The 14072-nt window shown below is 50.6% G+C and overlaps 1 protein-coding gene across 1 annotated transcript in view; it reads left to right on the forward strand.

Moving 5' to 3' along the window:
• Positions 1–512: 512 nt before the first annotated feature.
• Positions 513–14072, forward strand: part of LOC142590804 (prolyl 4-hydroxylase subunit alpha-1-like) — a 43031-nt gene continuing 29471 nt past the window's right edge. The window contains exon 1 of the mRNA XM_075703210.1: positions 513–1528. Within this exon, the coding sequence (XP_075559325.1) occupies positions 539–1528 (990 nt within the window). The 5' untranslated portion in view covers positions 513–538. The remainder of the gene's footprint in view (positions 1529–14072) is intronic.

Consider the following 14072-nt stretch of genomic DNA (forward strand, 5'->3'; position numbering starts at 1 on the left):
AATTAAGAGAAATAAAAAGGAAGAGGACAGATTGTAAAGGAAATACGAAAGTGGAAGATTGAAGAGTTCGATAAGAAAAAGTGGCTACCGATTTACCCAGGAGTGTCAATCCGGGGCTACGTGAAGCCGAGACCAAAGAAGTGTGCTTACTCCGCCATGGGCAGTAATGGTCCGAAATCTCAGTTATTACTGCCAGAAAGATGCCTAACCCCTGTAGTGCGTTATTTCATTCCATAAAGGGCCAAGCAGCCATTAAGATGATGACCGACATGCACTGTTACATCCAGCTGCCTTAAGGAGTTCAGAGCCGGAGCAATCGTGCAAATCCGTTTATTTTCAACAAATTTTCTGCTCTCTTACAGCAGATTGCTTGTCTAAATCATTCCTTTTCGTAAGACACATCTTTTATATGCATTTGTTTCGCTTTCCCTCTACGACCCGATTTTTTTCTTTTTTTCTTTTTTTACCCATCCCCATAGTGGGCGCATGCCATTTCACGATTCATCATCATCACCAGCTGGGATGGTCAACAACAATAATGTGGTCCACTTTGCGAAGTGTTCTTTCTATCACGTTTGCGTTCAACGTCGCTTCAGGCACCTCGGACCTGTTCACTGCAACGCAAGACATGCAGGAGTCGATTGGAACAGAAAACACAGCTCTTGAAGACGGCTACTTGTACCTGGTGTTGGAACAACGGCGGCTGGAGAAAGCCATAGAACACTATAGAGTACTCCGGACTGCGAAGTCGCTGCGAGATGGCCTCAATACATTGGGAACATTCATCTTCATCAGCCGTCTCGCCAACTCATACCCCAAATTCAGTGCTCCTTGTCCCAGCCTATGTAGCCTTCCTTCGGCTTTCCTGCCGTCTTATTCCCGACGTTGGTGGCCCACGGTCGGCGATCTCAGTGGCGCCGCTGCTGGAATCTGCAAGTTGCAGCAAGTCTACGACATTCCGGTGGATACGATAGCATCCATGCATTCTCGCCTACTGCCAGCCGTTTCGCCCGAAGACTTGGCACACGTTGCCAGGGGTTGCTTTACAGATGGAGAGTTTGGGAACACTTCCGCCTGGAGCCAAGCAGCGCTTGCAATGACGTCGTCCATCACTGGCGGCGCATTCAAGAGGCTTGAGCTTGGCCTCAAAATACTGCGGACAAACGACGAGGTCAGGTGGCAGTTGGGACAGCGAGCGAAATATATGTCGCTAAACCACTACCCTTCCTCGCCGGAGTCAGATGTCAGCCAGTACAAGTCTGTCTGCGTTCGACAGGGCGCCGTGAGATCATCTGGCAGCAGACTCGTTTGCAAGGTGTCTACGAACTTCGGAGATCCGCGCTTGATTCTTCAGCCGCTCAAGTTAGAGGTGCTGTCGCTGAAGCCACGAGTAGTGCTCATCGGCGACTTCCTCTCACCATCGGAAGTGAATTACATCCGATCGGCGGCGCAGAAGGGATTCAAGCGTGCAGGCGTCTACTCCCCGACTGACACTGCAGGGATGCCAAGCTGGAAACGAATCGGCAAGGTATGCGCGCATATGTTCCGTCGTGCTCTGGCCGTGAAATATATATATATATATATATATATATATATATATATCGTCACGTGGTAGTGACGTTGAACACAGTAGCAATACTGTGAAGGACAAAACTAACTTTTATTGGGCAAGCCTGTGCCCACAAAAGCAGGCTACACTTATAGCACAACGATAGCGGCGAACACGGTCGGCGATCGTCGAAAATCTGATCAGCGGGTCAAGCGCGTCGGCTTTTATAGAGCAGTCGTCGAACGTTCCAAACTAATCGTTCGGACCCCCGTGCCTTCCACAAAGTTCTACACCATTCGCCTCGGGTGATGAAATAAGATAACATAAGGTTCGGCGACAACAGACAGCAGATAGAAACATCGATAACTTTCCAGAAATTTCGGATACATGCAGGCGCGTCCCACGCTGTGCGATTACATTTGTTAGGCGGCGAAACGTGGTTGCCCGATAAAGATAAGTACATGCGTCAGTACTCCCCTCTTAAAAAGCATCGTCCCGATACTACAAATATAAGAGAGCGAAACACAAAAGGACACTTATTAAACATAAGTAACAAAACAACGAAAAGAAACAAAGTCCAAAGGTGAGTTACGCGAAGCCCCAAAGTTCATTAACGCTGGCAGTACGGCTTGAGTCGCACAACGCGGACTATTTCAGGTCGTGAGCGGCGCCGCTGTGATAGCGAAATGCCGTCTGGCACGACCTCATAGTCCAGTGCGCCAATACGTCGGATGAACTTGTACGGTCCGAAATGGCGACGAAAAAGCTTCTCGCTCAGTCCTCGTCGGCGTATAAGGGTCCAAACCCAAACACGGTCACCGGTTTGGTACTCGACGAAGCGTCGTCGGAGGTTGTAGTGTCGGCTGTCGGTCCTGTGCTGGTTCTTGATTCGCAGGCGGGCGAGCTGTCGGGCTTCTTCGGCGCGCTGGAGATAGGTAGCGACGTCAAGATTTTCCTCGTCAGTGACGTGTGGCAGCATGGCGTCGAGCGTTGTCGTCGGGTTCCTGCCGTAAACCAGCTTAAATGGCGTGATCTGTGTTGTTTCTTGCACTGCCGTGTTGTAAGCGAGTGTTTCGTACGGCAGGACCGCATCCCACGTCTTGTGCTCGACGTCGACGTACATTGCTAGCATGTCGGCGAGGGTCTTGTTGAGGCGCTCCGTGAGACCATTCGTCTGCGGATGGTAGGCAGTTGTCCTCCTGTGACTTGTCTGGCTGTATTGCAGAATGGCTTGCGTGAGCTCTGCTGTAAAAGCCGTTCCTCTGTCGGTGATGAGGACTTCTGGAGCACCATGTCGCAGCAGGATGTTCTCGACGAAAAATTTTGCCACTTCGGCTGCGCTGCCTTTCGGTAGAGCTTTAGTTTCAGCGAAGCGGGTGAGATAGTCCGTCGCCACGACGATCCACTTATTTCCGGATGTTGATGTCGGAAACGGTCCTAACAAGTTCATCCCGATCTGCTGAAAAGGTCGGTAAGGAGGCTTGATCGGCTGTAGTAATCCCGCTGGCCTCGTCGGTGGTGTCTTGCGTCGCTGACAGTCTCGTCATGTCTTGACGTAACGGGCGACATCGGCGGTTAGGTGCGGCCAGTAATACCTGCCTTGTATCCTCGATAGCGTCCTGGAGAAACCGAGGTTCCCAGTGGGGCGATCGTCATGTAGGGCGTGTAGTACTTCTGGACGCAGCGCCGACGGAACAATAAGAAGGTAGTTGGCGCGGACTGGTGAGAAGTTATTCTTTACAAGCAGGTTGTTTTGTAACGTGAACCAAGACAATCCGCGCTTAAATGTGACCACGCTTAAATAGGCGGCGATGTGTCCTCTCATGACGGAGTAATCGGCCCCTGTGTTGACTAAGGCAGTGACTGCATGGCCGTCGAGAAGCACGTCGAGGTCGGTGGTTCTTTGTCTTGCGTTACAGTTGGGTCTTCACGTCGGATCACGGCTGCGTCGCGTTGAGCTATGGCTGAAACGTCTCGTCGTCAGGTCGTCTTTCATCAGCGTTTTCTTTTCTGCCAGACTTCGTCGTGACGGTGGTGTGTCGTCGTTGTTATGCCGTCGAGATTGTCTTTTCGGCGTCTTCGTCGGCGGCGGAGGATCTTCGTCAACTCGACGAACAGGAACCGCACCTCCATCGGTTGCTGCTTTTAGGTTTCCGGATATGGGCTGACGGACCGGCCCCGGGCTGGGCCAGCGTATGGTCGTCGTTGCGGCGACAGGTAGCGGCCTGGTGACGGCGAACGGGACGGTCGTCGAGAGTTCCACTGAGTGGTGGCTAGGTAGTCCGCGATGTGACGTGGGCGCTCCCCAAGCTCGGGACGCGGCGCGTTGACTGCGAACCCTCTCAGTCCCAAGACGCGGTATGGGCATCGGCGGTACACATGGCCGGCTTCTCCGCAGTGATAGCAGAGCGGGCGGTATTCGGGGGGCTCGCCGAATGTCCGTCTTCCTCGCGTAGGTGCGCTGGGAGACGGTTGGGCACGCTGGCGGCGGCGGACGACGGAACTGCGACGTTACAGGGGCCTGACGCGGTCGCGGAGGGGGGCCTTGGCGTGCGATAACGGCTAGGTCATCGCTTCTGGCTGGGGCTGTAATTCAGGTTGCACCGCAGGAACTCCAAGCGATGGCTGAACTTCATCTTTCACGATGTCGGTGATCGAGGCCACTTGAGGTTGCGACGAAGGCAAGACCTTGCGCAGTTCGCGCACGATGGTCCTGATGGTCTCTTAAAGGTCGTCCGAACCCAGCGCTTGGATGGCGTACTGCGGCGTGAGCACCTGGCGGTTATATTGCCGGGTGCGCATTTCCAGTTTTCTCGATCGTCGATGCCTCTGCAGAAAACTCAGCTACGGTCTTTGGCGGGTTACGAATAAGTCCGGTGAAAAGTTCTTGCTTGACGCCCCGCATCAGGAAGCGGACTTTTTTTCTCTTCCGACATTTCCAGGTCGGCGTGCCGGAAAATACGGGCCATCTCCTCGGTGAAGATCGCGATCGTCTCATTTGCTAGCTGCGCTCTGCTTTCTAGTAGATGTTGGACTCGCTCTTTTCGCACGACGCTTGTAAATGTTTGCAAGAAGCTGCTTCGGAACAGGTCCCACGTCGTTAAGGTGACTTCTCAATTCTCGAACCAGGTCCTGGCGGCGTCTTCCAATGCGAAATAGACGTGGCGCAGGTTGTCGTCGCTGTCCCAACTGTTAAACGTAGCGACCCTCTCATACATCTCCAGCCAGCTTTCCGGGTCCTCAGATGTGGAACCGCGGAACGTCGGTGGCTCCCTGGGCTGCTGCAGAACTATTGGGGCAGCTGTGGCTGCCATTGGGGCTGTCTTCTTGGTCGTCTCTGGACGACCTTCTCTGACGATCTTCTTCGTCGTCTCTGGTAGAATTCTGTGTTCCGGGGGCAGCTGCTGTAGCCGGCGGCTTACTCGATGTTCCGGGACGACGTTGGTGTTGTCTTTACGGTCCGGGCTTGGATTACGGCTTGTAGGGGGCGCACAGTACATGAACGTAAAGCACCTCTACTAGATGTCACGTAGTAGTGACGGTGAAGACGGCATCAAAACTGATTCTAGAAACTAGCGTTTTATTGGGCGAACTTGTGCCCTCAAAAGCAGGCTCTACTCAAAAGAACAACGACAGTGGCGAACACACTCGGCGATCGTCGAAACTGATCGAGCCAAACGCGTCGGCTTTTAAGGCCAGAATACAAGGAGCGAACTTTCACGACGAAGTTCGGCCGGCAGAAAATCTGCCGCGGCGCGACGCCGTATGTTCGTCGGGCTGCGCTACATGGAGCGAAGACAGGCCGGCCGCCGCCGGCGAATCGCTGCGTTGTTAACAGTGTGGCTAGACGAGGCAAATGCGTTGTCGTGAAACACATGACAAAAAAAAAAGAACTTTAAGGACAATTATTATCGCTTTTGAATTACGGAACACTCTAAAAACGCGTAAAATTTTGTTTAGAAATGATTTCTAGTCTTTTTTATGGGTTTGAGACATTCATGTGCCGATGTAGTTTAAAGAAAGCGGCGATGCTATGCGTTGTGGCAACACTGGGCGGGTAAACAACTTTTGGCTCCTTTAACTCCGCGGCTCTGTTCTGTGGCTCAACGCGCGCGCGGCCGGTGCGCGGCCGAAGCAAGCAGACCCGAAAGTAGCGCACGTGAGCTTGTCTAACCATGGCTGTAATTAACTTGTTAAATTCCAGCCGCGCCGCTTTGGATGCCATGAATACGAAAAGCGGGAGACCGGCGTGAACGATAGAGCGGGATCGGGATACACGGACAAGCGGGGAAGCCTAGACGGAAGTCGGGGCGGATAGTGAGACCTGATTGGCTCGCTTCGGGGCGCCGCTCGTTTGCCGCTTCCGGTATCGTCGCCGCCCGACGAACTTTTCTGCGCCAGCTGGATCGGCGGCGAACGACGTTTTCGCCGCCGCCGCGCGTCGCGCGTACGCCGCCGGGCGTCGAACGCCGACTATTCGTCGCATATTCGCTCCATGTATTCTGGCCTTTATACAGCAGTCTTCGAACGTTCCAGACTAATCGCTGGGACACGCGTGTCTTCCGCAAAGTTCTACACCATTCGCGTCACACGATGAAATCAGATAACACAAGGTTCGGCGACAGTAGACAGCGGATAGAAGCATCGATAACGTTCCAGAAACTTCCGATTCAAGCAGGCGGATCCCGCGTTGTGCGATAACATTTGTTAGTCGGCGAAACGTGGTCGCCCGATAAAGATAAACAAGTGCACGTGTCAATATATATATATATATATCGTCGAAATAACTTGGTTGTCTTTGGAATTACGGAGGGGCCGAATGAATTTGAAGAGGTACTTCGGCGCAAAGTTATAAATGAAGTTTTTCTGATAGACTTGGAATAAATTGCGAATCGGTAGCTTGAATTCACCGGCGTGGGGAATCCTCGTCAAACCGCCCTGTTATTCTTGATTTTCAGGACTATCTTGAGAAACAGAAGATGCTCAGCAGATCTGGAAAGTTAAAAGGGACGAAATTTTTTTATCCAAAATGATTACTCAATAGAAACGCTAAGCAAAAGCAAACACTTATGGCAAACTACGAAACACAAGAATACGGGAAAGAAAGTGTCACTCGTAAATGATAAACTTCGCATTGGAAAAACGCTTTACGTATGGGATGATGCATCTTCCACACGTGCTCCAGTTCTAGCTGCTGACAGCAAGGCATCCGAATCATAGCGATCACAGATATCCGAAAAATTTTTGCGTATCCTTCCTTTGAATGCCAGGAGCGTTGTCAACAAAGTAACTCGAGAAGCAGCTGGCAAAGAACGAACGCTTTATTAAAGGTTAGTGTAGGTTTTATAGTCTTTATCTTGTGACGTCACCGCAGCCACTGCCGATTCACAAGAGGCATGGCCGGTGAATCTAACAAAACAAACTCGTGCCAGCGGCGCATGATGATTCACAATAATTCTTCCCCTTTAAGGAGTGAAGCGGTCCGGGGGCCGGTGCTTCTGCTTCGACCTACGCGGTGTCACTTCAGCCCGGTCAGTCACTTGCAGCTCGCTAGTAGCAACCTCGGCTTCGGTCCGCCTGTCTGACGGCGTTCGAATGTCGGTGCCTACTTGAGCCTGACTGTGACTGCTGTCGTGTCCTTGAGACTGCGAGTCTGCCGCGGCGTTCTGGCTGCCTTTAGCCAGAACGCCGTTCTGGCTAAAGTTGGTACTTGCATGGGGGCCTCGGGTTCCACCGCTTCTCCTCCCACGCTGGTCCTCCTGGTTTTTAGCTGGTCGAGGTGGCGGCGATGTTGCTCCCCATCTGCAGTCTTTACCGTTGCCATTCGCGAGCCTTCGGTGGACTCTACTACGCCTGGTTTCCATTTGTCACCCACTCCGTAGTTCTTGAACCAGACGTCTTTGCTCAGCGGTGGGCCACTGTTGCACGCACCTGCAGAAGGGAATGGTCGTGACACGACGTTGTGCAATAAAGAACGTGGCTGATATCCGAGAAGCATAGAAGCTGGGGTTTGCCTATTTGGCAAGGGGGTGCGCCGATAATGCGAAAGAATGTGGTCCAGCCGAGCTTGCAAACTGTCGCGTGTGTTTTTGCTTAACCCCTGTTTGACAATCCGTACTGCTCTTTCCGCCAGGCCATTAGACTGCGGTTTGTAGAGAGCTGTCCGCAAATGAGCGATGCCATTGCGCTTAATAAATGCCCTGAACTCTTCGCTAGTAAACTGCGGCCCGTTGTCCGTCACCAGGGTCCTCGGCAAACCGAACCGGCTGAACATAGTCTGCAGTGCTTGAATTGTCTTTGCCGAACTGGCGGTCTTCATGGCGGTAACCTCGATCCATTTCGTATGGGAATCAACCACGATCAACAACATGTTACCTTCCACAGGACCCGCAAAATCGACATGGACCCTAGACCATGGCTCCTCTGTGTCCGGCCAAGGCACGGCTTGTCGGGCAGGAGGCATGCTGCCCCATTCTATGCGTGTTGGACACCCGTTGACCAGCTTCTCAATGTCCCGATCAAGCCCTGGGTACCAGAAAACAGAACGTGCAAGGTTCTCCATAGCCGTTATCCCTTTATGTGCATCATGCAGCATACGCAGCATTGACTGCCGCGCACTTGTTGGAATAACCGCTCGATGGCCCCAGTACACAATTCCATGGCTGTACGTCAGTTCGTCTTTCCTGTTCATGTACACGCTTAACGGCTCCTGAGCCGGTTGCAAGTACCGTGGCCAGCCATCCTGAATGTAATCGCGGACTTGCGCGAGGTCGCTGTCGTCAACAGTCATTTTAGCTAAGTCACTCGCCGACAGAGGACAGGTATTGAGGTGATCGGTCAGAAGAACATACTCACGAGCGACATCTGCAGCCTCAGTGTTTTTATGCTCCTGCCGCACCGGTAAACGGCTGAGGGTGTCTGCAGGAATCAACGTCTTTCCTGGCTTGAACTGAATTTTGTAGTTGTAGGCGCTTAGCAAGAGGGACCAACGCTGAATCCGGGCAGCGGCCATTGCGGGAACGGGCTTGTCGGGGCTGAAAAGGCTCAGAAGAGGTTTGTGATCTGTAACAAGCGTGAAATGATTCCTGAGCAGATATTCCCGGAACTTTGTAACCCCGAAGACAACTGCCAATGCCTCTCTTTCAATTTGCGCGTAATTACGCTCAGCAGCTGAAAGCGTTCGCGACCGGAACCGAATTGGTCGATCTTGCCCATTTGCTCTGTGATATAGCACTGCGCCGACGCCACACGACGACGCGTCGGTTTCCAAGATAAGCGGCTTACTTGGATCGTATTGCGCCAAGAACTTAGCTTCCTCTAGCAGCCGCTTTGTTGCTCTGAACGCGTTATCTTGTCTCGCTCCCCACGGCCAGCGTGTGTTCTTTCTTAGCAGTTCATGCAGCGGCTCTAGAACAGTAGTCAAGTTTCCCAGAAATGAGTGGTAGTAGGTCACGAAGCCCAAAAACGCCCGTAGTTCCGCAACACCGGTTGGCTTCGGCATTTTCTTTATTGCAGCAATGTTGTCCATCTTAGGTAACAATCCGTTCGTATTTATACGATGTCCCAGAAATTCAACTTCTGCTTGTCGGAACTTGCATTTCTGCGGATTCAGCTTGACACCGTGTTGCCGGAAACGTCTGAAAACTTCACGCAGCGTCTCGCAGTTGCCGCGCTTCTCCGCGACTACCACATCGTCCAAATATACTTGAATGCCCTGAATGCCTTGCAGGATGCCGTCCATACGTCTCTGAAAAATCGCAGGAGCAGAGGCTACACCAAAAGGAAGCCCATTAAAGCAAAACAGGCCTTTCGGAGTGTTTACGACCAATACCTTCTTCGTTTCCTCGTCAAGCGGCAACTGACTGTAAGCATCCTTCAAGTCGATGGTGCTGAATACTTCACCGCCGTTTAGGTTTGCAAAGATATCCCTTATTTTTGGCAATGGGTACTGCTCCGTGACACATGCAGCATTTGCGGTCACCTTAAAATCGCCACACAACCGAATGGGACCATTCTTTTTGATAACGGGAACCAAAGGCGTGGCCCACTCTGCACTGTCGACAGGCGAGAGAATGCCATGCTTAACAAGTCTGTCTATTTCATTTGACACTTGCTCCCGCATTGCATATGGCACAGAACGTGCTTTGCAGAACCGCGGCATCGCATTTTCCCGCAACCGCAAATGGACTGCGGGGCCATCAATTAGCCCTAGACCTGGCGTAAACAAATCGCCGAACTCCTCTAAGAGCGCGCTAACCAAAGTACTGTCAGCGACATTTTGCTCACCGGAGGTTTTCTCGCCGAGAATGCTGAAGACGGGCCTTCCGCTACGCTCAAATGCGCCGATGACATCTCACCCACACAAGTTCGGGCCATCGCATTGCAGTACGGTTAGAGTTGCATCTAGGGTCTTACCCGCGTACGAGACCGGAAGTTTCAGCTGACCCCTCACGGGAAGCTTGCCAAGAAAGCAGGACAACTGCAAGGACGTCTCGCGGAGCGCAGGCCAAGCATGCCGATGCTTCCAGTATGTTTTCCATGTAATGATGGAGACAGGCGATCCGGTGTCCACTTGCATTGTCAGTGGAATTCCGCTCCACAGGAGGGTGCGAACCACAGGCTTGACCAAGTTTACCGACGTTGTGTACAAACTCAGTAGACGAAGTTAGTTGCCGTCGCCCTCTGAAGAATGCTCCTCACAAAGGGCAACCCCTTGTTTCCATACACACATCTTAGCTAGGTGCCCTTTACGTCGGCAGCGAAAACACTCCACCCGGCGAAACTTGCACTTTGCTGCCTTGTGCTTAGTGCTACCACAGCACGGGCAAACGACGTCTTCGCTTGGTCGAGAAGTGCTCGGATGAGTCTTGTGGTAATACGGTTGACCTTGCACCTTGCTCCTCACGGCATGGACGTCGCCATAATCCTGTGTCCTCTCCATGTGATCAACGTTCAGAGCTGCCATCTCTGCTGCTAACGCTATATCTTCGGCTTCTTTCAGCGTCAGCGAAGGTCTGGCCGAAAGCTTCCGACGAACGCCGGCATCACGTAGACCACAAACAAGTCTGTCTCGTAGCATCCTGTCCCGTGCCTCGCCAAAGTTGCAACTGCAGGCCTTCTACCGAATTTCCACAATGAAGTCCTTCGTTTCCTCGTCGGGACGCTGGCATCTGGTGAAGAACTTGTAGGACTCCGCTATTTCGTTGCCCTGTGGCGGAAAGTGTTCTGCCAGCAGGTCAAGCAGCTTCTCGTAGGTAAGCTCTTGAATCTTCGCCGGCGCGCACCGTACCGTTATTATGCCGACTGTGGCCGTGCTTAAGGCTGCCGTTAGCAGGGCTCGTCGTTTCTTCGAGTCGACGATATCGTAAGTTTCAAAGTAGGACTGCAGGCGCACCTGGTAGGCGTCCCAACTGTCTTCCGTTTCGTCGAAAGCCGGTGGTCCGGCGTGGGCCGCCATGGAGCAGGCACGGCCCGGTGGTGGGCAGCCTTGTCGCCACTGAAGTAACTCGAGAAGCAGTTGGCAAAGAACGAATGCTTTATTAAAGGTTAGTGTAGCTTTTATAGTCTTGATCTTGTGACTTCACCGCAGCCACTGCCGATTCACAAGAGGCATGGCCGGTGAATCTAACAAAACAAACACGTGTCAGCGGCGCATGCTGATTCACAACAATAAACATGAAATTTTGTTACTTACTTACGGCCCTCACTTGGTGGGGGGTTCGTGATCGTGGTTCACGTGGTGGGGGAATTGGAATGATTGCTAAGTCTGGTATAAATGTTCATGTCATGGAACAGATCGAAGATCATAAGAGCTTGTTTCTAAACATCACAACAAATGAGTTGTCGTTTGTACTCTGTGCGGTTTACAGGGCACCTGATGCTGATGTGTCTTTTCTTCCTAGATTGTGTGGTCAATTGGTTAAGTTTTGCAAACGAAATATCATAATAACAGGAGACTTCAACTTGCCATCCATAAACAGGAAAGATTTGGCGTATGGTGAATGCACTAATACGGATACTATTCTTGATATAACGCTTGCTTTGAATGTTGAACAAATTGTATGTGATTTTACTACAGAGCAAGCACTCCTGGACCTTTTTTTGTCAGTGAATCGTTCTCTAACTGTACATTGCCGTTGAGCCGGGTATTTCAGACCATAAATTATTGTTCTTCAACTGGTCGTGCTCAAGGTACGCCAGATGCAGTCGGTTTAGTGCGACAAATCATAGAGATATTGATGAAGTGATGGTACCTCAATAATTGATTATTTAGAAAAAAAAACTCTAGTTATTGATACTCATTCTGGGAATGTTCATGACCTATCGTGTCATCTTAAACAAGTAGTGTCATTCTGTACTAAAAACTTTGTACCTATGAGCAAGGCTGCTAAAAATCACAAGAATCCGTGGGTTAGTCGTGAAATCATCCACATTAAACGTAAACTAAAACGATTAAGAAAGAAACAAAATATGTGCAAGAAGACCTTCATGGAACTGGGGAATAAAGTGGCAATTAAGGTTCAACAAGCAAAGCATAATTATTTCATTTTTTCACCTCCAGAATTTCTTAGAACTGATCCATCAAAATGTGGGCATTACCTCGGAAAGACAAATGAGTCTATTCAAAAGGTTTCAGTAAATGATCACCTTGTCGAAAACGCAGCTGATATAGCTCACGCATTTAATCTATATTTTCATAGTGTTTTTCCCCCAATGAAAACTACAGCATGCATAAGGAGCTTTCGAAGACAGATGTACCAGTGATAGCAAGCGAGGGTGTTCTATCTATGCTACGTAAATTGAACGAGAAAAAAAGCGCCGGTAAGGATGGCATCCCTACTGCGTTCATTAAACGCTTTGCAGCGCAGATTGCAGACTACTTGGCAAATCATTTTCAGCTTTCTTTAAGCACTAGTGAGCTTCCTGATGACTGGTAGATAGCACGCGTTGTGCCAATTTTTAAGAAGGGGGACAAGCTTAACAAAACGAATTATAGGCCCGATTATATCTACTTGTTCGAAACTTATGGAACATGTCATAGCTGGATATATAAGGTCTTTCTTGTCTAATATTAAAGTTCTGTCTCCTTATCAACACGGATTTACCAAGGGAAGATCTACTACGACTCAGTTACTCACCACTGTACATGATTTTATAATGGCATTGGACCACTCGGAGCAAATAGATGCATTCTTTATAGACTTTAGCTAGGCGTTTGACAAGGTGTCGCATACGAAACTAATAGACAAGCTGAAATTAACCGGCCTTCCCATCTACTTAGTGAATTGGGTTGAAGCATATTTGCACAGCAGAAAACAATTTGTTGTAGTGGATGAGTGTGAGTCTGATATGCTCCGTTTCTTCTGGTGTGCCTCTGGGCAGTGTACTCGGACCATTGCTTTTCTTGGTTCTTGTAAATGATCTCATTGAATGTTTGTCTGATACAGTGTGTATAAAATTATTCGCTGATGACTATACTATATACAAGGAGATATTGTGTGAGAGTGATCACGTTGTATTGCAGGACCAATTATTCCAGATTGAGCAGTGGTGTCGAACTTGCGATATGAAAATTAATGTGCAGAAAACAGTCTTATTTACAGTTAAGGCCAGAATACATGGAGCGAATATGCGACGAATAGTCGGCGTTTGACGCCCGGCGGCGTACGCGCGATGCGCGGCGGCGGAGAAAACGTCGTTCGCCGCCGATCTAGCTGGCGCAGAAAAGTTCGTCGGGCGTCGGCGATACCGGAAGCGGCAAACGAGCGGCGCCCCAAAGCGAGCCAATCAGGTCTTACTATCCGCCCCGACTTCCGACGAGGCTTCCCCGCTTGTCCGTGTATCCCGATCCCGCTCTATCGTTCACGCCGGTCTCCCGCTTTTCGTAGTCATGGCTTCCAAAGCGGCGCGGCTGGAATTTAACGACAAGTTAATTTCGGCTGTTAAGAAGCGTGCCGCGCGCGCGTTGAGCCACAGAACAGAGCCGCGGAGTTGGAGGAGCCGAAAGTTGTTTACCCGCCCAGTGTTGCCACAATGCATAGCATCGCCGCTTTCTTTAAACTACATCGGCACATGAATGTCTGAAACACATAAAAAACGCTAGAAATTATTTCTAAACAAAATTTTACGCGTATTTAGAGTGTTCCACAATCCAAAAGCGGTAACAGTTGTCGTTAACGTTTTTTTTTGTGTCATGTGTTTCACTACAGCGCATTTGCCCCGTCTAGCCACACTGATAACAACGCAGCGACTCGTCGGCGGCGGCCGCCGTGTCTTCGCTCCATGTAGCGCAGCCCGACGAACATACGGCGTCGCGCCGCGGCAGATTTTCTGCCGCCCGAACTTCGTCGTGAAAGTTCGCTCCATGTATTCTGGCCTTTACACGTAAATTACAGCCTAGTTATTATTACTATAGTCTCTGTAGCCAAGAAGTAGCAAGGGTCACAAGCCATAAGTATTTAGGCGTTACACTTACTTCTAATTTATGCTGATCAGGTCACGTTTCAGATATATGTGCATCAGC

The sequence above is a fragment of the Dermacentor variabilis genome, chromosome 8, assembly GCF_050947875.1.
Source record: "Dermacentor variabilis isolate Ectoservices chromosome 8, ASM5094787v1, whole genome shotgun sequence".
Lineage (NCBI taxonomy): Eukaryota > Metazoa > Arthropoda > Arachnida > Ixodida > Ixodidae > Dermacentor > Dermacentor variabilis.